This window comes from Scleropages formosus, chromosome 24 (genome assembly GCF_900964775.1).
Source record: "Scleropages formosus chromosome 24, fSclFor1.1, whole genome shotgun sequence".
Classification (NCBI taxonomy): Eukaryota; Metazoa; Chordata; class Actinopteri; order Osteoglossiformes; family Osteoglossidae; genus Scleropages; species Scleropages formosus.
In genome coordinates this window covers 5,347,279-5,374,956 of record NC_041829.1, presented here as the reverse complement: position 1 = coordinate 5,374,956, position 27,678 = coordinate 5,347,279, and the positions used below count along the sequence as shown (strand labels likewise).

Below are 27,678 nucleotides of genomic sequence, written 5' to 3'. Positions count from 1 at the left end.
TAACTTTTTGCCAACAACTACTCTGTTTGAACATTGAGCTCTCTGTGAATACTATTAACTTGAATTAATAACCTTCTTTTGTTCCATTTACTTGAATATTCCAATGCTAAAGCTTAACTTTAAATTATTTTTTGAAGTAACTAATGATTTGCAAAGTCTGCGCTGAGGTAAATATGCTACTTTCCACCTTCTTATAAGGCAAACTTATTTGTACTTCAAATATTTGTATGAATTTCCCTCAGAATCTTCCCTCAAACAATTTTCATATTTATACATATATACTATGACAGAAAAAACTTTTCTTAATGCTGCTGGATATGTGAATATGATGAAATTCTGTACTTTATCCAGTACAATCTTCATAAGCAGTTTTAAAGGCTATTTAAATGCTAGGATCTGTCAGAATCCACAAGTTGAGAAGATCACTAAGTCAACATCTCTTACAGAGTCTGACCTCTTCACTTGTGGTAATTTATCAGTTGTTTTCCATTCAATGCATCCAAATGCAAGCCTACTGTGGTCTCCATGCATTGTGGATTTTGCAGAAATTTAAGGACACTGCATAACACTGTGAATATGGATTTCTTATATGTTGGTATTTGGTGCAGCCTGGAATCAATATCATGCCTAAAGAACTTTGGTGTTCCATAGAACTTTTCAAATCCAAGAGACCAAAATTTCAAGTACTGTATCCAGCTACAGGTATGGCCTGCTTTGGTTTAAATCTTCTGGATCAAACGATTCCAAGACCAAACATTTCCAAAGCTCTTGGTTTTAGTCTAAAAGTCTAAAAACCACAGGCCTGTCACAGTAAACAGAGTCTTACAAAATACATCTCCTGTAATGAAGGCTTCTGCATGTCTACTGGAGGCTCCAAGAGACTCCCAGCATCCTCAAGGGCCTGCAGTTCTCAGTCCCTGCTTCTCCATGATGTTGCGCAGCTTCCGTAGGTTCGACTGCGTGATGGCATCCTGTGGCTTGAGCCGCAGCGCCCGGAGGTAGTTGTCCTCGGCATCTTTGAGCTTCCCATTGAGGTGGAGAATGGCACCCAGGTTCATCAAAGCGGCCGGATACTGGCACAGAAACACACAGAGGATGGACGATTGAAAGACACCTGTTGTTGGGATGTTTGTAAAGTCAGACGGTCCTGGCAAAATAGTATGATATCAACAGTGAAGTGTTATCTCATCTATATATGTACATTTTTAATAATCTAGAGGAGACACACCACGATGCCACGTAGAAGGACAGCTGATGCACTATGCAGTACTGCACAAACAAAACACTAGGCTGCAGTTGAGAAAAAAAAAGGTACTGCAGGCCGTGCAGTTTCAAAGCAACTTCGCCAAAATATGTGCATTTCAGTGGATTGTCTGAAGTTGGGCACATCACTTGATGTGTATTCCTGCTGAAACCATGAGGGAAAAACCACAGTTTCCCAAGCAGTGAATCACCAGGCTAGGGAAGTGGAACCAAAATAAACCAGCACTGTCAAGCTGAAAATGTAGGTTTGCTGCCACTTGGAAAAATCCAAGTCCATCTATACTGGACTAAGTAAAACTAGAAAATCCACTGAATACTTTGCTATGGTAAAGAACTGCTTCCATTAAAGAGGAGCTTACATAAACTGACAAACATGATTCCCCTAATACTGACATATTTATTTATTTACGACGCAATTCACATATGATATGTTTGTATCAGGTTCAGTACTTATTTTGACTGCTGGTTATGTTAAATCTTTAGCATGCTTTTTACGTCAGAACATTATCAATGGCCTTAACATCTTTTCTCCAATGTGGCTCTGCATTATCTCCATTAGTGAAAAGCCCACTAAATTAGTAACCCCTTTGACAGAACATAAGAGAATTTTTAAAATATTAATTCAGTTCACTCTGAGTTTTATATTTTCTATTTAGGGCATTCTTTTCTTCTGCTTAGACTTTCACAAGGTAAGATTTATACCTGTGGAGCACAAAGAGAACAACATGTTTGATGTTTTATACAAGGGTTTTGCCCGATCAGGGATAACTCAGGGTAAATAAGTCATACCACTTCAAGAAAAAAATTCCCTTGTTTGCTGGCAGGGCCCAGTCATGCATTACTGTATATGAAAAGAGATCTGTCACCAAAGACTGAAACCAATATGAAAAGTAGCACAACAAAGTTTTCCACAAGCTCTGAAGTCCAGGTTACACTAAAATGGCTCATTCGGAATCACATACTAATCTTCAAAGATTTCTTGTTGATATTGCACAAGTATACACCGATCAGCCGTAAGATTAAAACCACTGACAGGTGAAGTGAATAACATTGATTATCTTGTTACAGTGGCACATGTCAAGGGGTGGGATATATTAGGCAGGATATAAACAGTCAGTTCTTGAATTTCATGTGTTGGAAACAGGAAAAATGGGCAAGCGTAAGGATCTGAGTGACTTTGAGAAGGGCCAGATTGTGAGGGCTTGACATCTGGGTCAGAGCATTTCCAAATTGAGAACTCTTGTGGGGTGTTCCCGGTATACAGTGGTTAGTACCTTCCAAAAGTGGTCCAAGGAAGGACAATCGATGAACCGGCGACCGGGTCATGGGCGCCCAAGACTCACTGATGTGTGTGGAGAGCGAAGACTAGCCTGTCTGGTCCGATCCCACAGAAGAGCTACTGTAGCAGAAACTGCTGAAAACCTCAATGCTGGCCATGATAAAAGGTGTCGGAACACACATTGCATCGCAGCTTGCTGCATATGGGGCTGCGTAGTTGCAAACCAATCAGAGTTCCCATGCTGATCCCTGTCCTTCCATGGAGCAATGGAAGAAGGTGGCCTGGTCTGATGAATCACATTTTCTTTTAGATGGGGAAGAGGTGGCAGCAGGATGCACGATGGGAAGAAGGCCAGCCAGCAGAGGCAGTGTGATGCTCTGGGCAATGTTCTGCTGGAATGTTGCTTTGACAGGTACCACCTACCTAAAGATCGTTGCAGACCACGTACACCCCTTCATGGCAACGGTATTCCCTGATAGCAGTGGCCTCTTTTAGCAGGATAATTCGCCCTACTACACTGCAAAAATTGTTCTGGAATGGTTTGAGGAAAATGACAAAGAGTTCAAAGTGTTGACTTGGCCTCCAAATTCCCCAGACCTCAACCCAATCGAGCATCTGTCGGATGTCCTGGAAAAACAAGTCCGATCCATGGAGGCCCCACCTCGCAACTAATATTTACATTTACATTTATTTATTTAGCAGACGCTTTTCTCCAAAGCTTACAAGACTTAAAGGATTTGCTGCTAACATCTTGGTGCCAGATACCACAGGACACCTTCAGAGGTCTTGTGGAGTTCATGCCTTGTCGGGTCAGAGCTGTTTTGGCGGCACGAGGGGGACCTACACAATATTAGGCAGGTGTTTTTAATGTTGTGGCTGATTGGTGTAATTCCTTCCAGAAAATAATGCACGGCACATTCATATCTTGAAGAATTAACCTATCGCTGGAACATTATTGGGGTAAATTTTAAGATGTTTAACTTGACAGCATATTCTGGGAGCAACTGTTAGTGCCTTTGTAGAGTTGACCTCCTTTCGCTCGGTCGACAACATTAATGGCAAAAATCTAGTCATCCATTAGTAGCCAGCCAGTAAGGAAAAGGAGTTACAAGGACATATTCAAATGACTTGTTCTGCCTTTCTGATTATTCATAAATGCAAGTGAAGCAAATTGCAGGTTATTTTGTTTGCTTATCATTCTGAGTTTCTACAGCATGTAGTAAAGTGAGACCAGCTGGCTGCAGCAGAGCCCTCTGTAATGACAAACTGGACATGTCTCTTGGGGTCTCCTCATCCGAGACACACTTTCACATGAGGAAGTCAGTCTTTGGAGGGATGTATGGAAGTGTGTGTGGGGGGAGACTGGAAGCTGATGATGTTTCAGTCTTTTTAGTGCGGCTCTGACGGAGCTTCAAAGACCCTCACCCTGACCCCTTCCAGCCCACATTTCCTCTAGCATGCTGTGAAGGGAGTACCAGCAGATGTGGAGTAAATTATACCAGCTCTGAGTGACCAGCTGAACACACCCCGAATGCAAAGACAGAGGAATGCGTGTCCGTGAGATCACTTTCATGGTCGACCATAAAGCACGAAGCTCACACACACTTTCTCATTTCAAGCACTGAGCTTGTGTCATACAAGTTAAAGTTATACATTATGAAACTAAATGTAACATATTTTAATGCCTTCATTATGACTAAAAGTCCACTTCTACTACACAACTCTTTTTCTTGCACTGCAAATAATGTGTAAAAACAGGGTTATTATCTTGAAGTCAAACCAGCACCCTTCAGAGGACTAGGAGGAAGAAACATGAGAACAAAAAGTACACAAGAACCATGAGTCCAACTCAGTCCAGCAGGACAGAAATGAAGTTCGCTTTCAAGACAAAAAACAAGCAAAAAGCTGTGACGTCTGGGGACACGTCACCATAACCCTAACAGGTTTCATCTAAAAAACTGCTGTAGTGAAATGAAAAACATGGGAAATCCCTCCAGTGAAGACAGATGCGAATGGTAAGCAGTGGTAATGGTAATGGTAATCTTAGGGTAAGCAATGGTGGGCGACATGCTGTATATCAATCCATTGAAAATATTTTTGCAATCTTTCCCAATGTTTGTCCATAAAGAAGTTTGAAATGAGTTAAATCAGAATTTTGGTTCATTTCTACAGGTTCTACACTTTAGGTAAACCTTAGTCGTTGCTTGTAATGAAACATTATTGGGCGGAACAGTGATGGGAAAAAATCTGATTTATGCCTGAGCTTCACCTTCAGGTGATGACAGTAATCCACCAGGAGGAGCTACTGAACCCAAAACTCTTAGTTTTTTTTTATATTTATGGGTTATTATATTTACATACATCGTAATGTTCTGGATTCTGCAATGCATCACACATTCTGCCATGATTTTTTATGTGCTTTTAAAAATTTTAATATAAAACATTTCAAGTTCACACAGTGTGGTTACTTTAAAAAAAATCACTCAAGTAAAAGCACTCATGCAGAAGGGATTCAAAATTAAAGAAGGCCCACAGCCTGTATACTGTTTTTGTGCATTTTACTGCCAAAAAAAAAATGGTTAGGAAACACAAGTCACAAGACAAAGACATTTTAGAGAACATATAAGCGAAGAAAATGTAATTAAAAACAAATGACCGGCAACATTTGGATTTTAAAAGATTTGTAGCTATACTTTTTGTAAAGAGGAGCCAGCGTACAACAGCGTAGCAGTAAATGTAACTCATTACTACCCACCTCTGGAGATGACAGTAGGAGAGGTTTACAGGATATGTTCCGTCAAGTTTTAAAATTCACTGCAACACTGTGTAGATCTTACTGGTTGTACCTGGTACTGTATGTTCCACAGATGTCGTTGAGCAATGACTCAAATCTTTCTTTCACAGCCGTACAAACATATAAAAGTATGGTGTGGAGGATGTTTTACTGTATTAATACAGAGGAATAGTGAGTGGCAAGAAAGAGAAACAAGAGCGTGTGAAAATCCCAGAGGCTAAGGCAGGAGTCTGTCGAGCAGAGAAATGATTCGAATGTCATGGCACGTGAAACGCAGTGCAGTAACAACCTCAGAACATTTGTTATGAGTTATTGCAGTGTTCACCAGGGCAAACAATATCACAATACCCCATGACATGCGGCCACTTCAGCCAGCAAAAAGAATGTTCCTCATTAATACCAACATCAACACAACCAAGCCTTGTTCTGAGCTTCAGCAGCAAGTGTGCCTCTTTTTTACAAGAGCAATAGCATTTTGTCAGTGCAAAAAGCAATTACAGTAGAGACAAATTACACAAAACCTTTTATCCAAGTCAAGCTGAATAAAAAGAACCAGTTTACTAAGTACTTACATTTGGTCTCAGATTTGCTGCAAGACCATAATACTTCTCGGCTGCTTTGTTGAGGTTGGCTTGCCTGAAATACAGAAATACAGTAATTTGCTGAAAAACATGAAAATGAAGTAACACAGTCAATGAATCCACCATCCAGTATCCTTAGTAGCTGTGGAGAGGAAGACTTGTTGCCCCCTCAGTGAAATCCAAGCATTGTGTTTACTAGAGAACTACTAAGATGTCTATCAAATGTTCCATTTTTCCACAAGCAAACTTGTTTTTGGACATGACAGACAATGAAAAGGGAACCTGCATAAGCTGAAAAACCTAAAAATGGTACATATGAAGGATATATCTTTAATTAAAAAGGAAGAACAAAAAAGGCAAAAAAAAAAAAAGGCTTCCTATAGCTGCCCAAATCAAATTCAAAACCCTGGTTACTGTGTACAAATGCATCAATAGAACTGCTCCCAGCTATTTACAAGACTTAATCAACCGCTACACCCTATCCAGGCCCCTTCACTCATCTACTTCTGCTCGCTTGGTGGTCCCGCGCACGAAAGGCAAAGCTCAGAGGTTCTCAGTTCTGGGTCCGTTGTGGTGGAATGACTTTCCCCTGTCACTCAGAACTGCGGAAACTTTGTCTACATTCAAGAAGGGTCTGAAAACTCACCTTTTCCAGATTCACTTCGCCCAAGATCTCTCCAGCTCATTTACGGTGTAACTGTTCACGCATCGTAATTCCATAAGCATCCCCAGATGCAACCTTTATTCAGCCACTACTCTGGTATTGTACTTGCTCATTTGTGTATCTTATAATATTTTTAAAAAGAAAAAAAAATTGGTGGGAGGGTATCGGGATTTGTCCATCCTGCATCTTATGCACCTACTCGAACGATGAACCTCGGTGCAGCAAGTGGTAGGTAACAAACTAGGTTTGCTTAAGACTTTCATGTCTGCAGCTATGTCTCCTTCTCTCAATGTAATGCATAAATTGTACTTTTGCTGAGATGTACTGTACGTCGCTTTGGACAAAAGCGTCTGCTAAATGAATAAATGTAAATGTAAACACTTATTTAGCTGATGCTTTTCTCCAAATCATGTACCCATTTATGCAGCTGGGTAATTTTTACTGTTTGAATTCAGGGTAAGTACCTTGATCAAGGGTACTATAGCATTCAAATGACTGGGTACTTGAGGTGGAGGACAGCAGCAGTAACTACTACACTACCTGCAGCCCCTTACTCTTTTATATTCACGCTCAATCCTGTTTGGTCTTCTGGTCTCTGCCTTCAAGGATGATTTCTGTGAGTAGTATGTAGCCATGGAGGAAATGTTAGTAAATTAATAAATATCCATAAATCAAAACAGTTTATTTCTTCTTTCTCTTGACATTTCACAACAGCAAGTTATGATTTCACTCATATACTGTACATAACATGATATATTACTGAGACAATTCACGTGAGCTAACGTGAACCAGCAGCCTTCTGTAAGTCTGTAAGCAGCTACGGAAGTTAGTTGTTGGAAAACACAGTACTTACATACTGAACATGATTATACAGTCCCACTTTCCCACTGATCATTCCTACTTTGTTCCTAATAAAATAAATTCGTGCACTTTTATCTCAGGTTTTTAAAAATTCCTTCAGGCATTCACCAGGGCAATATGTCGTAGCCCCAGAGGATGTCCAGAAATGGACATCAAGGAAGCTGGACTGCGAGAAGAGACAACCCAGGAGAGCAATAACTGAGGTTTTTACATCTGAGGACCACAGCTTTCTGCTTACATCCCCACCGAGGGAGGCCTTCAACATCTCCTTTCCAAGACAAACACATAAAGAACATGAGCTCAGAACACATGGGTCCTAATATCTATGCAGCCATCTGGCTCAGTGGCAAAGAGTGCCGAGTCCAGTCCTGAGCTGACAGTGAAAAAGGAGAAGGAGTTCACCAGCCTGGAAGAGACTAGAGAACCAGCAAGAGTGTGACAGAACATGTGGTTTATACAGTATTTGCAGATTCTTGAAAAATGAAAAACGACTTCATAATGTGATGCCGTAACAAATTGGTTACACATCACTTTGCACACCACAGGACGCCCCACTCAGTATGCACTGTAGCATCCCTTCAGCTCTTTTGTTGCTAAATGCACTGATGCCCAGCCTAATTTGCACATTTCAAATAACATGTACAATAACATTCCCTCACTTATTTTCTAGAGCCACAATGTTAAAGCTCCCACTGAAGCTCTCTAACAGCTCTCTATATTTCTGCTTCTTAGCTCTGTCATATAAAATGTTTATGAGCTTAATTTGGTCATTTGTTACCCCTCATGAATTCTCAAAAGAGCTGAATTGTGCAAAGTGGTCCTGAAAATACTGTTATGGCCTGGAATCCCATCCCGGGTGCTGTGGACCCAGCAATGTTGGGATAGGCTCCTGACCACCGCATTCCTGACTCGAGCATTGACTAGGACAGGAGGCTGGGGAAAGTCAGTGAGGGAATGGTCATGAAAAATCTGCATTAAAATATAATGTCAAAACCACTCCATTTGAACAACAAAAGCCAGAACCTTAGCTTGTTTCTACAATAAAAAGAAGCAAGAATTACAACTTACACTTTCGATCTACAGTAAAAAATACAACAATACCCTTCTACCATGCTACAGGCTGCCAGAATCTACTGGTGACAAATATTCCTCAAAGGCTGCACAAAATCGCCCTCCACTTTCTGCTTCAGGAGCAATGCTGAGTTCTACAAAGGAGCCCCGATGAGGGGTATGTAGAGGAAGGTACACGCAACTTATGAGACTACAGCTCTGAGGTCTGCCACACGCTCTAGCATCAGCTGTGGAAATGTAGTATTACACAGTGGCAGATGAATTTGCCCACTACAAACACATTAACATCTGCAGGAAAACCTATGGCAAACAAGGAAGGAGATGTGTGCTCCGTTCGGCTCAGTGTGGATATAATCTAACCAAGTGTGCAGATTCTCCTCAGAGCAACACAGATTGCTAATAAATCAGTTTCATTAACACGCCCTTTGTGGAAAAATCCTGCAGCTTACATACATTTATTATAGATAAAGTCAAATATATGTCTCCTAATAAAACCAGTGCTTACTTTCTCCTCTTTAAATTCAATTTAAATATAAAATTTAAAAATTAAAATGTGCAAATCTCTTGCACAGACTGCTAACAAATCGATGTAATTAACTTTACTGAAAAATGCATGGGCTTATATACATTTATTATAAACAAAATTAAACATATATGGCTCCTAATAAAACCACTGGTTATATTCCTTCCCAGATCAAATGCTTAATAATATTGCATGATTGCAAATATTTAATCAAGCAAGTATTTAAAGGGCCTTATTAAACTTATTATACAATTTAATATTTGCATGATTGGAAATATTTAATAATTCAAACATTTAAAATTGCACTATTAAATCTAATAGGGGGATTTAAATATTGAGGGGGGCGCGGTGGTGCAGCGGGTTTGGCCGGGGCCTGCTCTCTGGTGGGTCTGGGGTTCGAGTCGCGCTTGCGGTGCCTTGCGATGGACTGGCGTCCCGTCCTGGATGTGTTCCCTCCCCCACCAGCCTTACGCCCTGCGTTGCCCGGTTGGGCTCCGGCTCGCCGCGAACCCGCTTAAGACAAGCAGTTTCAGACAGCGTGTGTGTGTGTGTGTAAATTTAAATATTTAAAAATATCCTGTTATTCTGAAATGCCACATCTTCTAGGTTCTACAGTTAAAACACTATTATCACTGCGCACAGCTGACTGCACTTGCAGGTCCTCATGGGAATGCTGTCCTAATTAAGAAGCCGACCTGAGAACATGGGCTGCATTGAAGACCACGTCAAAGTCTCCGCTGTCCAGCTGCGCCGCCCTCTCTGCCGCTTGCGCTGCCTCCTTCAGGCGTGACTCCTCAAGCAGAAACTGACCTGTGATCCAGAGGAAGGGATGAGAATGATGAAGAAACATGAGGACAGTCACAATAAAGACTGATAAAGAGCACAAATGGCTCCCCTGGCCACGGGACGGGGCCGGGAGGCTAAGCCTGCAACTCACGTGAAAAGGTGAGCTCATCAGGCTTTTAACCATGTAGTCTTTTGTATGAATTAATAAATCACTATTAGTTGCGCCACGTGCAGGTTCTGAGCTGAACCTTTTCCCACACATAGCTTGCTGATAAAGCCATTTTGTGGGCACTGAAGGAATGGATGTGTATGTGCTAACATAAACACATCCCTCCAAGCTTTTGGTAAGGTGAGCTACTGCACCGCGTTTTAAAATGCCGGGCAAAACCAGCAGTTTCCGAAAACAGCAGTGGCAAAATAAGAAAGTGATATTTTAGGAAAGCAGGTAGCATAGCGGTCAAGACCTGGATTGTGAACAGATGCTTGCGGTTAGAACCAAAGAAATTTTTTTTTACCCTTGAGCAAAGCTCATTAGCAGGATTTCTTCAGTAAATATCCAGCTGTATAAATGACAAAAAATTTGAAACTGTAAGGCAGACCTACTTAACTTCAGACCAGCAGGACAGCGTCCAGCAGCTTTTCCACCTCTCCTTACAACAAATGAGAACTAAGAAAGGGAGTTAAATGTGTTCAATCTCAGAAGAAAGTTGAATCAGGTGTTTTCCCGCCTGGCTCAAATAAAAAGCTTACAGAGCGTGCCTTACCAAGACGGCTGAATACCAGCACTATGGGTTGCGCGAGGAGATGCCGGTAACAATGTCTGTTGCCTTCCATACCAACATGTATGCAGCACACTCTTCTGTAAGGAACTAAGTGTGTGATTTACCAAATGACTCCATTTTACATAGGCCACAACCTTGTGTGCATCACCTTTTTTGAAGTATTAAACTCTCAAAATGTAATAATAATAATTATTAAATTACTAAATCTAATATTTGCACTTTACAGCTATTCAACGCTGCCAAATCGTGACAGTGTCCATGTACCATCCATTCCCGCTTGTGCTAATGAAAACGCTCGTGAGAAGAAGGCAAATCCTTTAGACCTGCACTATTTCTACATGCGAGATTCTGGTACCCTGCTAGCCTACGTGCTCTCACAAGGAGCCGTTCAAAAACAGGCTTGGTGAGGAGGTCAGCCAGCGTCGACCCTAGAAGAACTCCTGTGGATGTGGTAATATAGAATGATACGGTGACTAGTCAAAATAAGGCAGAGTCAGACGGACAGTGTGGGACAACCTGAACGGGAAGCAGCTGGTTCCAAAGACATCATCCGACCGGCCAGAACTAAAACCCATGAGACAGGAAAGAGAAGAAATAACACCGATATTCACGTCTGTGAGAGCTGACCGGTTCTGCTGCCCAGCAAAAAAGATAGGCAGTCAAAATCAGTTTTTTTAAGCTTCTAACTGTGAGGAGTGTTTGGGCTGATACAGCTATGATCAGGCTTGGGAAAAAGTAACATTAATTGGTGTTGATGAATGAAATAACAGAGGTTTAGGTGTTGTCGTTGGTGGAAGGCAGAAACGATGCACAAAGAAGAGCTGCACATTGTGAACCTTTACATTTGAAAGCAGGAAGTCAAACATCAATTGAGGACTGTTAATCTCAGCCCAGTCGTTTCTACTCCAGGACACTGATCTTTAGGATAAGTACTAATAATAATATCTGTTCGAAAGGGGAGAAAGCATGCTTTTAAAAAATTCTTCCATGCCAGAAGATGTTCAAAATTGCCATGTTTGCCAAAGATATTTATACATTATCAGACAATATTAGAATAATTAGTTATGGAGGGGTGCTAACTCCTTGCTTAATTACTGGCTCTTATTTATAACAAAACACCAGTTAATTTTAACAATATAGACTTAATTGTGGGTTGATACAGAAAAAGGATTAAAAATTCTACATTTATGTATCATGTAGTAAAAATGTAACTAAACCCAATTAACTAAGAGAAGGAAACTATATAAGGAAAAAAGGAAGCTTGGAAAAGTGAATCAGAAACTACAAACGGAGAAAACAAAGTGTAACTTGTCTGAAAAGCATTCCCCTATACATTTACAAGGCTGAAAATATTAATTTAGCACAACTGTTTGGAGGATTATAGATTCACAGGGTGTATAAATAAATTCTGGGCTATGCAAAGACATTTTGAGGAGATGAGATGCAGACTGAAACTTTGAAAGCGACTGAGCTTCAGCACCCACGAACTCTCACCATAATGCATGTAGCAGTTTCCTTTAGTGGGGTCTAGCTGGATTGCCTTCAGGAAGTACTGCTCTGCTTCAGTCTTGTGTCCCTATAAAGAAAAAAAATTGTAAAAAGTTGTTTCAGATGTATTCTTCATGCATTATATTTCTAAGTAATTTAAACTGAATGGCAAGACAAATAATAAGAATGTATCCTGCATAACACATTTTCTCAATTGAAGGTAATTTAAAATATTTTTTCTTTTTTCCGTAGTACAGTATAAATGTACAAGAAAGAATATGTGAACTTCTGAAAATATTGAAAACTTCTCTTTGATCAGCAATGTTTTTCTTTAAAGGGGGGCACAGTGGTGCAGTGGGTCGGACCGGGTCCTGCTCTCTGGTGGGTCTGGGGTTCAAGTCCTGCTTGGGGAGCCTTGTGACAGACTGGCGTCCCGTCCTGGGTGTGTCCCCTCCCCCTCCAGCCTTACGCCCTGTGTTGCTGGGTTAGGCTCTGGCTCCCCGCAACCCTGTATGGGACAAGCGGTTCAGACAGTGTGTGTGTGTGTGTGTGTGTGTTTTTCTTTAGGTTTGAATGGGAGTCAGAGGTGGGACTTATTAGGCTGTAACAGCAAACATGAACTTTGATATTTGGACGACACCACCCTCTCCCATGGAGTTTGTGAGTGCTTACTGTTGTTTTTTTTTGAAATCTCATAATCAAGGTCAGGCCTGAAATGCATCTGCTATCATATGGGTTTATTCTGCAATGATGGAGCCAGATGGAAAAGGCAGCAGGACAGCAAGGTCGAGAGAGGCATTTAAACAAATGGTCGAATGGCAGGATGGAATTTCAAGGTCAGAGGTCAATAAAATCAAGCATTTCTGAAAACACACCCTTGTGCGATTTTATTAGTAAAACTACCATGGACAGACCTGATATCTACAATAAATTTTTCAAAAGTCTCCATCATACTTTAAACTCAGCACATTATTTCCCTTTAATATGTGACTTCCTCCTAGATAATACCATTGCACACTTGGCTGGATATGACCTCAGCTAGGATATGCTGGATGACTCAAGATCCTCTTATATTTGCACCTGAACTGGGTAAAGAAGAAGTGCAGAAGATGGAGCAGAAACACCTAGTTTCAACTACGAGCTAACTCGCAGTTAATTGGTACAAGACTTTACATGGTCAAAGAAAACAGAAGGGTTTATGCTGCTCAGACAAGCCCTTTCATGGGTCTTTTCCAGACATGTCATATATTTTTTTTTTCAAAACAGCTACAGCTGTCTGTTGGACGTTGTGCATAAACAAACACCTCCAAGTTTCTGATTCTTCTCAGCCTGAGAGAGAACCATCAACACTCAGACATCAAGAACTCCCACCAAACCTGAACTTCTGAACTCTCATAGTGCCTCCAGCCCCACACCCATCTGAGAGACACTTAACCATTCTTGTCCAGAATAAGGCTTCCTTGAACACTTTTTGGTGATTCTTCACTTATGATTTTCATGGTATACTCTAGGAACTGGACATACGATGCAGCTGCAATCTGATGTTTAATGGATGTGGCACTAACAAAAGACATCAAGCTGAATTAGACCACTGTTCCACAAAAGAAAGGGGAATACTTTTGAATAGCTTCAAAAACATTTAATAAAATGTTTTCTTTGTCCTCGTAATCCACACCAGGAGGTTCCTTCAGAAATATGTGGTTGACTCAAGTGTTTAACTTTCTTCCACCACAACAGCTAATACTGAGGCTGGAGTATAACTCAGAATGAATTTGAGAAGATTAGGTCACCTTTTTGGATCTTCTTAGACGGTGTTATATCATCCATTTTTGCATTTACTCATTTCACAGACACTTCTCCAAATCGACTTACTGTCATGAGCTCCTTACAATGATTTACCCATTTATACAGCAGGGCAATTTTTAAAACACTTAAGCACCAAGCAGTTGAGGCCAAGTATCTTACTCAAGGGTACCACAGCAGGATGTGGGATTTGAACTTGGATCCAAAGGCAGCAGCTCTAACCACTGCCTGCAGCACCCATTCCTATGACACTGCATTATAACACTGTAACATTGTAACCAGTTTTGTTCAGTTGATTATTTAATAATAATAATAATAATAATAATAACACACACACTGTCTGAATCGCATGTCCCATACAGGGTCGCGGGGGAGCCGGAGCCTAACCCAGCAACACAGGGCGTAAGGGACACACCCAGGACGGGACGCCAGTCCTTCACAAGGCACCCCAAGTGGGACTCAAACCCCAGACCCATGGGAGAACAGGGCCCAGTCCAACCCACTGCGCCACCGTGCCCCCTCATAATAATAATAATAATAACAATAATAATAATAATAATAATAAAGGGCTATTTCAGTCTCAGCCATTTAAAGGAAACAGACTGAATCAGATATACAAGCTTGAATGGGATTCATTAACACTAAGGGGGAAAGAGGAGATTTCTGGAGGGGGTCTATCAAGGATTTGAACTTACTGTGAGGGCCAGGAGCTTCCCATATGTGAGGTGTGCAGGGATATGGTCTGGCTTGGCCCTCAGGGACTCCTGGTACCAGTGCTCAGCCTCGCCTAACCGGTTCAGTCTCATATAGGCCTCTCCTGTAAGCAAAAGGGGCAGGGTTCAGGCCAGGGGTTATGTACCTGGTTTTTACAGCCACGATCAATGACACAGAAAGAGGCGGCCACAAAAAAGCTGTGGTATCAGCCAGGCAGGATGTGAAAACTGATATTCACCCATAGCTGCTACAGTTGCACTTCAACAATTTCATGCAATTCAACTTTTTAGAACCAAGAACCAAGAATATAATCACACCTGGGAAAGAAGTAAATTCCATTATTAAATGAGTAGTGTTGAGTAACACACACAGAGGACATTGTGCATATAGTAAAATAGATAAAAAGAATCACAGGATGCTGTGCACTGAAAAAGGGATTTTAAATGGAACCTGATCTATCTTAACCCCACAGCTCCTGTAGGCACTGGGTCTTGAAACAAGATTCAGGGATGAGCTGTGAGCTGCTGGCCAAGCAAGGCTAATGATAGAGTGTTGATGACAAGTTTAGAAATACACTGTGCTCCCAGCCGCCATCATCTACCCCTCCATCCCAAAAAAAGCAGGCTGATCTGTAGGGCCATCATTCAAAAAATGTTGAAAATTTTACCGAGATGAACCAAAAACCTCCTTTAATTAATAATCACAGTTAAAAAAAGAAATACATTACTGAATAAGTACACATCCATTGAATGTTGCAATATAGCCCAATATTTACTTGAATCATAACAGTGCTTTTTAAATAAATATTTGTTAATATCATTGAAATCAATTTGCCCTCCTCTGCGGATTCTATGATCATAACATGCATTTTTGTAGTTAACAGCTGAAGAGCGTATTTCCATTTCAAACACAATAGTTATCGCTCCTAATACTTGCAGAATAATATGAAATTTCAACCTCTGCGAAAAGGGAAGATGTGTTCTTTTTCCATTTGGGAGGGACAAAACTGTTTTAAATTACCACTGCAAGTTGTACATAAATACATTTAATCAGGTGTATATTTGATTGCCAGCCCAAATACACCTTGACTGGACAGTAACAAGACTGCAGTGATAACAGCTTTTCTTCTGGAGGGAACTGAATACTCTCCTAAATCAAAAAGTTGCCTGCCTTACCACTCTTTTGCCTGGTACCTGGCCAAAATGTTGACTTAACTCCAGCTCACCTGTCATAATACATTTAGTGCAGCAGTTTAAACAGAGGAAGTGTCATTGACATGCAGGTTCCATCAAACCATGCAGACGGAGCTGCGGCTGTTCAGGCTGCAGCAGAAGGAGTCTTTGGAAACAGGCCACCAAAATTAACACTGAGTTACATGGATGTGACAAGTGCCTGGGTTCATTTGAAATTCAACACGCTTTTTTTCTTTCTAGAGTAACAACCCTTGCATGTTTTACATGGACATCATACAAAGAGTGAGGTTGTTATTATAGCAAGTGTCGTGTGTTAATGTGGTATGGAAACATCAACACGGAGGACTTGGCAAAGGCACTGGTCTTCAGTCTCATACAGCTTTTAAAGTGATGCAGTGGCTTTTTCCCAAACCATTTAATATATTCCACTTCTGAATGTTTGTACGCAGTTCTAAACAACTGCACTATGAAATATATTTGTAACCTTTTACAATTCTGACAGAACATCCACAGATGAATTTAATTCATCCATTAGCTCTGCATTCCATCCTTTGCTTCATTTTCCATTTGTATTTAATTAATCAGGCTGTTTTATACAGAATGACTTAAAAAGCTTACTGTGGCAAAATGCCATATCATTAAAGGGTAAACAAAATAAATGGAAAAAAATAATGTACATTAATAATTACTTTATTATGTTGTTTTTTTTTTTGCATTTTCCATTCAGTTTTGTTAGATTAAACATATGTTTGGCATTAGTTTGTACTATATGTTGTTGTTCATACTAAGGTTCTGGTACCTTCTAGAATTTTCCAGCGGCTGTAAAGCACCAAACTAAAACTATCACTTTAGAAGAACTAATGGTATTTTTGTAATCAGTAAAGTTTAACTAATCATAATCAATGCAAAACTCAACATAACTAAGAACTTTGAAAAATTTTGTTGCGTTGCATTATAGTTGCATTTGTTAACTTCACTGATGTCTCTGTTTTTTGTGGATGATGTTGTCCTTTTGGCACCGTCACATGGATGCCTCCAGCATGCACTGGAATGGTTTGCAGCCGAGTGTGATGCGGTTGGTATGAAGATCAGCACCTCCAAGTCCGAATCCATGGTTCTCTCACGGAAAAGGATGGCATGCCCCCTTCAGGTAAGGGAAGAGAATCTGTCCCAGGTGGAGGAGTTTGAGTATCTTGGGGTCTTATTCACAAGTGAGGGGAGAAGGGAGCATGAGATCGGCTGCAGACTAGGAGCAGCGGCAGCAGTAGATGCAGTCGCTGTACCGGACTGCAGTGGTGAAGGGGGAGCTGAGCCATAAGGCGAAGCTCTCCATTTACCAGTCGATCTACGTCCCTACCCTCACCTATGGTCATGAACTCTGGGTAATGACGAAAGAATAAGATCACGGATACAAGCAGCTAAAATGAGTTTTCTCCGCAGGGTGGTGGGACTCACTCTCCGTGACAGGGTGAGGAGTTCAGCCATCCAGGAGGAACCCAGAGGAGAGCCGCTACTCCTCTGTATTGACAGGAGCCAATTGAGGTGGTTCGGGCATCTGGGAAGGACGTCCCTGGGCGCCTCCCTTTGGAGGTATACTAGACACGGCCAACTGGGACGAGATCCCAAGGTCGGCCCAGGACCTGCTGGGTTGGCCTGGGAGCGGCTAGGGATTCCCCGGGTTGAGCTGGAGGAAGTTGCGAGTGACAGCTCTGCTCTCCCTATTGCCACTGCAACCCTTGAAGGACAAGCAGGCAAGAAAACGGATGGATGGATGGATGGATGGATGGATGGATGAATGGATGGATGGATTATAGAATGCATTATGTACCTTCCGGATTCTCCAATGTTTTGACATTTTTTATCCGAGTATCACTTACCCATCATGTTGTAAAGACTCTGAGGTGCAAACTGTTTAGGCATTTTTTGCATTGCTTCATTATACTTTGAAAGAGCCTCCTGTAAAAAAGGAAGCAGAGACTGTCACTTATGAGAGGTCCATACCATGTAGAAGAGGCGAATGAGAGCTCATGAAAGCTGTAGAAATGCACCACAGCCAACACTCAGAAAAACAATGAATTACACTGCCGAGATGTAACTTTGCACTGAAACAAATAGTCTACCGCTTAAATTCCAAATGAGGTAAAAACAACATCAGTGGATGGTGGTGCACTGCTAATGCAGAGTAAGTGAACAGGACGGACTGACTGGTGACTCATCATTTTGACATTCATCCAAACTACACTGGTTATGCACATCATGTGTTTCTACTTTATGAATCTGGGCTTTGATATCAGATGCAGGAAATGTTACAAAAGTGTCATCAGCTGATCAGTGCTTTATAAATACACTTAGGGATGATAAAGCTTCACAATTCATACTTCAAGCTTTCGTTTAAAATAGCGCAAACTTTAAGAGTACTATGAAGTTAAAGACTGAAGCTGGGTTTGGTTTTGTGGCTAAATAAACAGGCTTTTTGTCTCTTATGTGAGTCTCTGTAGCAGGTTCAGAGATATTCACCTAGCAAAAACCACCTTTTTTTATCACTCCTGCTATTATTGGATTCTATCCTAACCTCTGACTTTGACTCCCATCCCCTGCTTCTCCTTCTTCTGCCGCTCCTTGCTCACCCACCTCATGGTGGCCCTTCTCATGGAGCAGCTTGCCCAGGTTATAGAGGCAGCTGGTCACGGAGCTCCTGTGGGCATGGGGATCCTTCAGGTTTTCATCAGGGATGTTGGCGCAGGTAATGAACGTCCGCCTGGCCTCCTCCAGGTGTCCCTGGTCCATCAGTATGATTCCCATGTTCAAGTATGCGGCTGTGATCAAGACAAATGACACATGCCAAATTGCAAGGAACAAGGGAAAAGAAACTCCCTATCAACTCCATCTCACTAATTAACTCTGAATAAATCTATGTGAATTTGCAGGCCAGTCCTTGCCCTGATCCATGTTGTGCCAGTGCTTGTTCAAATCAAAGTGACAATGCATATTTAGAGACACCGCAGGGGATTTCAACAGTCAGCATTCATGCAGATCACTGCAGTGTTGAAGAGAGAACAAATCACTTCTTCCTCCTCTTTTTGCATCTCCATAAAAGTCTTGCCAAAAATGGATAACGCTTTTGACAAGTGAAACACATGTATACAGGTTTCTAAATAAAGAAAGTAACGAACTTCATTAATCCTGAAGGAAACTGCAAGAAGATACATGTAACAAAACAAGGCTGATTTACCATGCAATCATATTACAAGAAAAAAGTAACTAAATAACAAGGCGAGAACGAATGTCCAAATGACCGCATCTGAGCGAAACGGATACTGGTTTACAACAGCGTAACGTAATGAGGGTACGAGAGGGTGCAATTAACCTACACAGTAAGTTTGGGTCTCACTTATTAATAGAAGAAGAAAGACAAAGTTTTTGAACAGCAGAGTCAAACATGGATTCAGGAACACATTGAAGCCCTCTGCCCTGCTCCTCATGTGCTGTACTCACAGGCCAGCGTTGGCCTGCTCCCGATCGCCAGCTTGTAATAATGCAAAGCCTCGGGGAGCTTGTTGTTTTCTTGTAGCAGCAGACCCCTGGAATTGGAGGGGGACAACAGCATTGAGAGTGAGTTCAACCACAAAAACTAAAGTAACACAGCGTGTTTACATTTACATTTCTTATTTTGACGTTACGTTAAATGCAATGATTTTCACATTAATATAGCTGGGTAACATTTACTGGAGCAGTTGAGGGTTAAGTACATTGCTCAAAGATACTGCAGCGAGAGATGGGATCAGAACATGTCGTGGCTCTAACCACTACGTCACTTACTGCTGTAGATAATGGCTTTTTGTTTGATCATTTGTTTCTCAGCAGTGCTCAGAGAGCCTGCAGCAGGTACTGAGAAGTTTCAGAAAGTACCTTCACAACTTGAAAATGTCAGAACACCTTTTGGACAGAGGTGAATCATATAGAAAAGAAGTTAACATCCCGCAGTGTTCAGCTACTTAGCATATGCTGTATGTGCAGTGTGACATTGGTAAGAAAAAATTTTATTACACATATCATGGGCTGTATTGTCCTGTAGACCCAACACATGTGCATTGCAATTCTGCCACCCAGGGCTCACTTAAGGCCCTTCCATTTCACCAAGGACAAAGTAGGAACACAGAGCCCGTTCAATGCATTCCTCTGAACCAGACTAACGCAATGTTACAAAGTTATTAGCGATAATAAAATCCATTAAAAAGCGCGTGTAAAAATCACTCCGACATAGATCTGAGTGGTACCAGCTGTTTCAGGATGTCTGTCACTAAAGCTTTCGCCATGCAACTCATCATGAGAGCGCTGTTTTATCCGCAGAACAAATCTATTATATGGTACTGTGAATATATGGTTCGGGGAAACCATGCGTTCCTGGTTTAAAGTGTATTGCTCAATAGTGCTGTCACTTTTCACTAGTGAACGTGTCTGTCGTCTTCTCCTACAGCTGCTGGGCATGACGAATGGAAACATTCACAGAAAAGGGGCCGGAGACAATACACCGAGAGACAGCATATCGAGCAACTTCCTCCACAAAGGAGGGATCTATAGTGGTGGAACTCAGACACTCACAGGTTGTACAGCATGTCAGCCATGTTCCTGCGGTGGTATAGCGCATTTCTGTAGGCCTTCTCCGCCTCCGCGACCTTGCCTTGGTTCTTCAGCACATTGCCCAGGTTACCCCACGCTGATGGAGACACAGAACAGTTGGAACCCCGCACGCTCCACACACTTCACGCACTCCCCTGTAGCACTTCCACTTACACGAAATGGTTAAGCGCTCCCCAAAGGCAAGACAGAGTACCCGCATTAGCGCCAACCACAAACTGGAAATCTGTTTAACACAGATACTGCAATAATCAGAACCAGACAGGAACACTGCCTCATCCTGCAGTGTGTGCGTTGTGCTTAATGGAGGCTTTCATTGCTCAATCCATCCTGGAACTATTCTATCTTAATAACAGTAACAGAAAATATGGCATATGATCTGTATTTATATGTTCCCACAATTCTACTTAAGTATGGCCTGTCAGTACTCATGAAAGATACACCTAGCGCCAGGCCCACGGACTCTCATATAATCACTATCATTTTAGTGTATTTTAGGTTCTTTATTTATTTACTGTTGAATGCTTTGGAGGTAGGTGATCCTTATTTCCTTAGCCAGTGCTTTTGTCCAGAATCATAACTGGATGCGTTTACGCAACAAGGCAATTTTATCGGAGAAACTAAGATTACACACGTTGCTCAAGGGTACTATAACAGGCACCCTAATGGGAGAATAAAAAAGTGGCATGGAAGGTGCTGCCCCAGAGTGTGTGCAGGATTTCACTGACTCTTGGCAGTTGAGCAGTTTACTGTTTCAATTAGAGAAGCACTTTCTTCAGTTTAGCCCTCTTGCTTAATGCTGGAGCAGAAACTGCATGAAGAGAACCAAAAAAGCTGAAAAACCTACGGTTTAACGATTCCAAACTTTGCTGTGAGACATTACATGTGCGGGAAACATAGGAATAAGTATACAACGAAGAGCAACCATGTGGGGAGAAAAGAGAACTTTTGCTTGTAGTAACGTGATGTTAGTGAAGCTCTGTTTGTGTTTGCCTCATTGAAATGTATCTCTAAGACAAATAAGCCTGAACTTTGTGTGGAACTGTGTAGAAACTGCCTTGCAAAGACTTTCACACAAAACATGGGCCCAGGCCAAGAAAAGTGCAGATGGCCTCTGCTGCCTTGCCAGGATAAACAGATGTAATGTCTCTCTGCTGCGGTACCTCTCAAAGGGACAGCTTTCACCAAACACAAAGTGCAACTCACCCAACAGTTAAGAGCAAAATCTGACACAATAAATTCTGATTCCAAAGCCGCTTCAAAGGTGACTCCATAACGTGAAGCGGGAAAGCTCTGTGAAGACCCTTGGCGACTGGACAAACTGAATAACTCACCTTTTGCGGGGTTTACAGTTATCCCCGACCTGTACAACATTTCTTCATTCTGCCAGTCCCAGTTCCTCATCACAGTTTTAATTCCATGGAGAATGACCAACATGACACTGCAACACAACAGAACTGTCCTGGAGGATCTTCTCCTAAGTCCAACACAGAGGGTCCTTATACCCAGGGTCACCAGTAAGCTGAATCCCATGCTTGGTATATAGAGGACCCTCTCTGCTATTACAAAACCCACATAGAAAAATAAGTTAGTTGCAGGCAAGAAGGGAATACAGAGAAGACTAAGGGCAAACACAACTACATTTTCTGTAGCAGGCAGCATTGTCCTTGGGTAGGAGTATTTCTTTGTACCATTTTCTAAACTTGTGGAGACTTCTGGCTCTGAAATTGAGCACTCTTGATCTAGAGTGTAACTGTGCCCGTTAGGGCAGGATTTCCCATTAGTGGCATGAGCTTTGCCATTAGTCTCTTTGATCTTCCCCGGACTCCGAAGGCCAAACCATGCCAGGAGAAGCAGTCCCACATAGAAGGCCACAGTGTGAAGGTTCCTCCAGTCAGCAAGACTCCTGATCAGGGGTACGGCATCCATGGACCAGTCGAAGCTCAGCGTGTCCGGGCACAGGAGCAGCCACAGGTTGACAACTGGCAGGTGGAAGAAAGTCAGCGTCCTAGTCAAGAGGCAGGAAGAATCAGCCGCAGGGTTGTCCGAGTTGGAGAAGCTGGGTGTCTTGTTGCCCATCCAGTAAAGGCGACCCGCCAACAGTATAATCCCCCAAAATGCCAGCAAACCCACGCTCAGGAGCAGGCTGACATTTTTCCTCTGTTGAAAAAAATTAGAAAAAATCATTTTAGTGGTCATTAAATTTAGTAAAAATCAGCAGCAATCAAACTGAAAGAAAGGAGCTATTGCACTTTTCTGGTTAGTTCATGATTTACTGATTAAGATGATTTGTCAAGGGGAATCTTGGGATTTGGTTTATTCTTGGCAATGCTGCACAAAAGCAGAAGATTTAAAATCCTTTCTATTTTTGGAGCAAAACTTGGAACAAGAAAGCAGGAACGTGACCGTGACACAAAGTTAAACAGAGCAGAGGTTTGCAGCACTGCTGGGACAAAAGCTGTATTCACACACCACTCAGACGGCCAAGTGTTTCCATGCGTTTCTAGCCAGTTTGTTAAAGGGTGGCGACACTGTCTAGGGAACATACAGATTTGTTGCTGTTCATGCAGTCAAAGCAAGCACAGAGATGGGTCAACCTATCTATTCTGGGAGTTGTAAATCATCAAACCTACAATAATCTAATAATACTTGTTTTGTTTTATTTGTCAGCATATTTTTCCATCCTCTGAACAAATGAAAGCAGATCCCACCAAACGCTACTGTTGGTGTCTACTGCCACAACTAATGTTTGATTCCACAAAAACACATGTATCTTTACATCAACTGATGGCCATTTAAATTACTGAAGACAATTTAAAAAGAATTATTATATGAAAAAGTTCAATTAAAAAAATGTTTGTATTCAAGGACAAGTTTCAGGTCAAATGCTAAACAAACACACACTGAACTGCTCGTCCCATACAGGGTTGCGGAGCCTACCCAGCAACTCAGGGTGTAAGGCCAGAGAAGGAGGAGACACACTCAGGACGGGATGCCAGTCCACCATAAAGCCCCCCAAGCAGGACTCGAACCCCAGACCCAGGAGGGAGAAGGACCTGGTCCAACCCACTGTGCCACCATGTCTCCTAAATGCTAAGTATTTGGAGGTAATATATCATAGTAGACAGTGATGTGAATTGCCCAAGTGTCAGCAAAATATCCACTACCTGGAAAAATGAACAAATATACAAATTAGCAATAAATCACAAACACACACTGTTTGAAACTGCTTGTCCTGAGTACGGTCGCGGCGAACCGGAGCCTAGCCCGGCAACACAGGGTGCAAGGCTGGGGGGGAGGGGGGGGCATGACATGCCCAGGATGGCACACCAGTCCATCGCAAGGCACCCCAAGCAGAACTCGAATCCCAGACCCACCAGAGAGTGGGATCCGACCAAGCCCACCACGCCGCCGCGCCCCTCCAGTAAATCACAGTGCCATTTTAATAAACATTCTGCTATACAATCAAACCATGTTTATTAATCTAGATTTTGCTTTTCTCCAAAGTGACTTACAATGATTTTATCCATTGATAGAGCTTATTCATTTTTGCCAGATCAATTTTATGGTCAGTGAGAGAGAAAATTAACAATGAAGCACATGTTTGGTCTTTTCTCTGATGAAAGCATGTTGTGCATGATATGGGACTGCTGTTATATAGCCAACGGTGCTGTCCCTTGTACTCCTCTGTTCTTCATATCTCTGTGGTACCTGCAAGTTGTCTCGTACAAACTGTCTCAGCACTTACTCTTGGTACTCACTAAGATGTGCACCCGTCACTGATGCTGTATTTTGGCATTTTTCCACGTATGAATTTTCATGTTCCCTCTTTTAAAGCATAACACATATATATCAATAAGATGCATTTTTGGGGAGCTTCCCTTTGAAGTTCTCTCCAAGCATGCTATCTGTACGAACACTTGGAAGGAATAAAGGCCTTGACGTTTCAGACTGTCTATTCAACCCAAATTCCACGACACAGGTACACTGCGGAATTAGATGAAATTAGAGCTGATGGAATTAGAACCTGGATCTTTTAAATGTTCTTAACCTCTTTGCTGCCAGCTCCGTGAAGCTGGCCCCCCTACTAACAGCACAAATAAAGAAAAGTACATTTTTCGTTACTGTTACATTTGTGCTGATTTGTGCTGTTCCAACTGCGGTTTCATCTCTTACTTTTTAAAATATAAAGTATAGTATTTCTTGTGACATCACGCAGATCCGTGAAGCTGGCTCCCCTACAAAAGCACAAATAAAGAAAAGCATATTTTTCGTTACTGCTACATTTGTGCCGTTTAAACCGTGGTCCGATCTCTGTTAACGGTTTAAACGGCACAAATCAGCAGAAACAAAGCAGAAACGAAAGAGCCCAGATTCAAGTGTCTCCAGCATTGTAGGAGGGTTGAGTGACGTCACTCCCTGGAAAAAAATAAATGTTAATATCTCAGAAACAACAATGCCACAAATTCTAATTTTTATGGCACAAAACAGCACAAATGTAGCGATAACAAATCATAAGGTTTTTTCATTTGTGCTGTTTGTGGGGGGGGGGAGCCCTTCACGGAGCTCCTGCTGCCTTATTTGCATTGGAGAGGGGAACTAATAATTAACGAAACAGGACTAGTAAACTTTGTACTAGACACACCACAACAGTAATAATAACAATGCCTAATCAAAATGCAGAGGCATACATAACGTCATCATGGTACTTCATGACTGAGGGGAAGGTTTGATCACTGTGTATCCCCATGTAAATGATGATCCTATCCTGAACACATTTTGGAAATAGGTGATCTGAAAAATGTTGAGACAGTCAACCAAAAAAATGAAACTTCTCGTTTCAGCAGCCTAAGTCTGAAGAAGCTGTTGAGTTAGTCATAACTGTACATCCAGGAACCCTACATATGTACAAGAATGTTCCCCTTGGTACTACTGGGCTTCCTGTTTCTTATGGTTTTATGCAAAGTGCATAGAATGAACAAAATATAATGAAAGCATAATTCACCTTGAACTGATTCATTACTGTGCCCAGAAACAACCAAACTACTTTACCTCCTAAAAGCAGTGATGAAATATCTCATGACGAACAAAACAAACTTCATCTTTATGGGTTAATTCCCTGTACTGAGAAAGCGGTACAAAGCATAACAGAGAAAAATAAAAGGATAAAAACAACTCTTACGCAGGTGCCCAGCTGTTCTGCAGATTCACCCCTGCTAGGAGACAGCAAAGTCCCCAGGTCCCTCCCTATCCTCCTGTGCTAATTAAACAGTGACTCCCCTAACCTGCGGGTCACTTCCCCAAGGAGCAACAGAAAAGAAAGGAACGGAAACAGCTGCAAAAGCAACACGTAGAAGTGGACTTCAAAGATGAGCGGGGAAAACCAGTTCTGGTTGATAGGGGAGGATGAGTTCTCAGGAAAAAAGAATTCCCAATCAGTGTAATAGCACAGATTAAATCTCAGTAATCAGTTGAAGGATGTCCTCTCTCTCACTTAGAAGAGACATGGTCATTTGGACAAGACAGGAATGATTGAGAGGATCCAGACTAGGGCCTGCTAAGTTATTTAGTATCTGGAACTCAACAGGAAGTCGGACATTCCGAATGGGCTCAACAGCACATGGCACAAAGGAAAAGCGAAACGTTGGGTCCTCTTGCTAAAATTAAAAATACAGACTTCATTTCTGACAAAAAGACTGAAGGAAACAGTACATGATGGTATTTTCCTCTTCTTTTACTGAGCACAATGGTTTGTCTTTATGTGGCTACAGATCAGAGAATAAGGTCAAGTCAAGAAGGTGTCCCTGTAGTTCAATGTCAGCTCTTCACTGCTCTCCTGAAGTACTCAACACAATAGTATTATACCTCACCTAGTATTTGTAGTGTCAACAAGGAACTTGTTATATAATAGAGAGTATCTAAAGACACGTGAATACTCAAGAATCAAGTGTCTACATCTAAATCTTTCCTTCTGTACATGTATTGTTCTCAGAGATGTACGTTGCTTTGGAGAAACGCGTCTGCTAAATGAATAAATGTAAATGTGAATGTGTACACAGTTTAACAGAAGATATTGCTGGATCTTTTCAATACGGAAGTGTCTCGATTTTAGCAGTGAACATTTCAAATACTTGGCCAAATCATTTGTTGTACAGCTCAAATATCTAATTCCAACAAATTATTTTAGGAGTCTTTTTTGTATATTACAGTCTGTATACTTTTCACAGAAGTCTGCTCTTCAAGGAGCAGATATGTGTACTTCTATACCACAGGGACAGTCTCCTTAACAGGTAAGGCCAGTTTTCACATATTTGAAGGTTAAGATCACTACATCCTTAATTCACTGGAGTGTGTTTCCTGGAAACGTTACAGTGAAAGGAAGGGCATGAGCAGAAAAGACATACCATGTCTTTAGGGAATATGGCAAGGAAAGAATCCACTCATTTCTTGTCTGAACCTTCAAAGACAAATCTAACAGGAAGCCACCTTGTGAAGCCATGCTATGTCAATATTTACTGGAAGAAAAAAGATGACAAAAGAATAAACAGGATCACAATTAGTCTTGTGAGACACACTGACCAGGGATCAAGTTTTTTTCCCCTCAGTTGTTTATTTTAGTTAGCAGAGACAGGCCAACCCCTTGTTATTTTGGAAGGCTCAAATAAGCCCCATCCCATGTTTATTTAGGATTAAACTATGTCAAGAATAAAGTTAAAAAAAGAAGACATGCAATGGATATATTGGCAAGCCTGATGGAGAAAGAATTTATTCAATTTCCCTCTGATTTGGAGCTCACAGGTAGAAGTCATACTCACTTGGATCGAATTTCTTAGAAACCTGCAAAGCATTGATCTCCTAAGCACATTCATATAATAAGATGATAAATGGGAATGTCAGCTTAATGTATTTTTACAATGAACAAGGACACAAGAGCACTTACTGTATTTTGCCTTTATTTATCGGACACTCACACACACACACACACACACACACACACACACACACACACACACAGGCGTTATATGCGTTGGGTGCAAATCCAAGAGCAAACAGCAATGTACATTGCTGTATCTCCTAATGCTAAGAGCTGGCTGTCCAGTATCACTGTGTGGGGGCAAAAACTCAGAAGGCTGACTCTGGATGTATAGCTTTTCAATTTAAATGCATGACCAGAATGTTCAACTGTCAAGTCCTGAAGAGTATGTTCAGCTTTTCTGTAGCCTGAACAACCGAAGCCT

At 41.6% G+C, this 27,678-nt stretch overlaps 1 protein-coding gene across 2 annotated transcripts in view; it reads right to left on the bottom strand.

Annotated features, from left to right (window-relative positions):
* Positions 1–880: 880 nt before the first annotated feature.
* LOC108936341 (protein O-mannosyl-transferase TMTC2-like) overlaps positions 881–27,678 on the bottom strand; it is a 48,435-nt gene continuing 21,637 nt past the window's right edge. Inside the window, exons 1-11 of one of the 2 annotated variants that reach the window (XM_029248608.1) lie at positions 25,623–25,639; positions 21,775–22,600; positions 20,405–20,519; positions 19,298–19,383; positions 18,434–18,618; positions 17,680–17,758; positions 14,591–14,712; positions 12,099–12,180; positions 9,732–9,846; positions 5,909–5,972; positions 881–1,073 (exon numbers count right to left, since the gene is read on the bottom strand). In XM_029248608.1, the coding sequence (XP_029104441.1) occupies positions 894–1,073; positions 5,909–5,972; positions 9,732–9,846; positions 12,099–12,180; positions 14,591–14,712; positions 17,680–17,758; positions 18,434–18,618; positions 19,298–19,383; positions 20,405–20,519; positions 21,775–22,519 (1,773 nt within the window). In that variant the 5' untranslated portion in view covers positions 22,520–22,600; positions 25,623–25,639 and the 3' untranslated portion in view covers positions 881–893. Of the gene's footprint in view, positions 1,074–5,908; positions 5,973–9,731; positions 9,847–12,098; positions 12,181–14,590; positions 14,713–17,679; positions 17,759–18,433; positions 18,619–19,297; positions 19,384–20,404; positions 20,520–21,774; positions 22,601–25,622; positions 25,640–27,678 lie in introns of those variants that run through there. The other variant, XM_029248607.1, reaches the window with a different exon arrangement.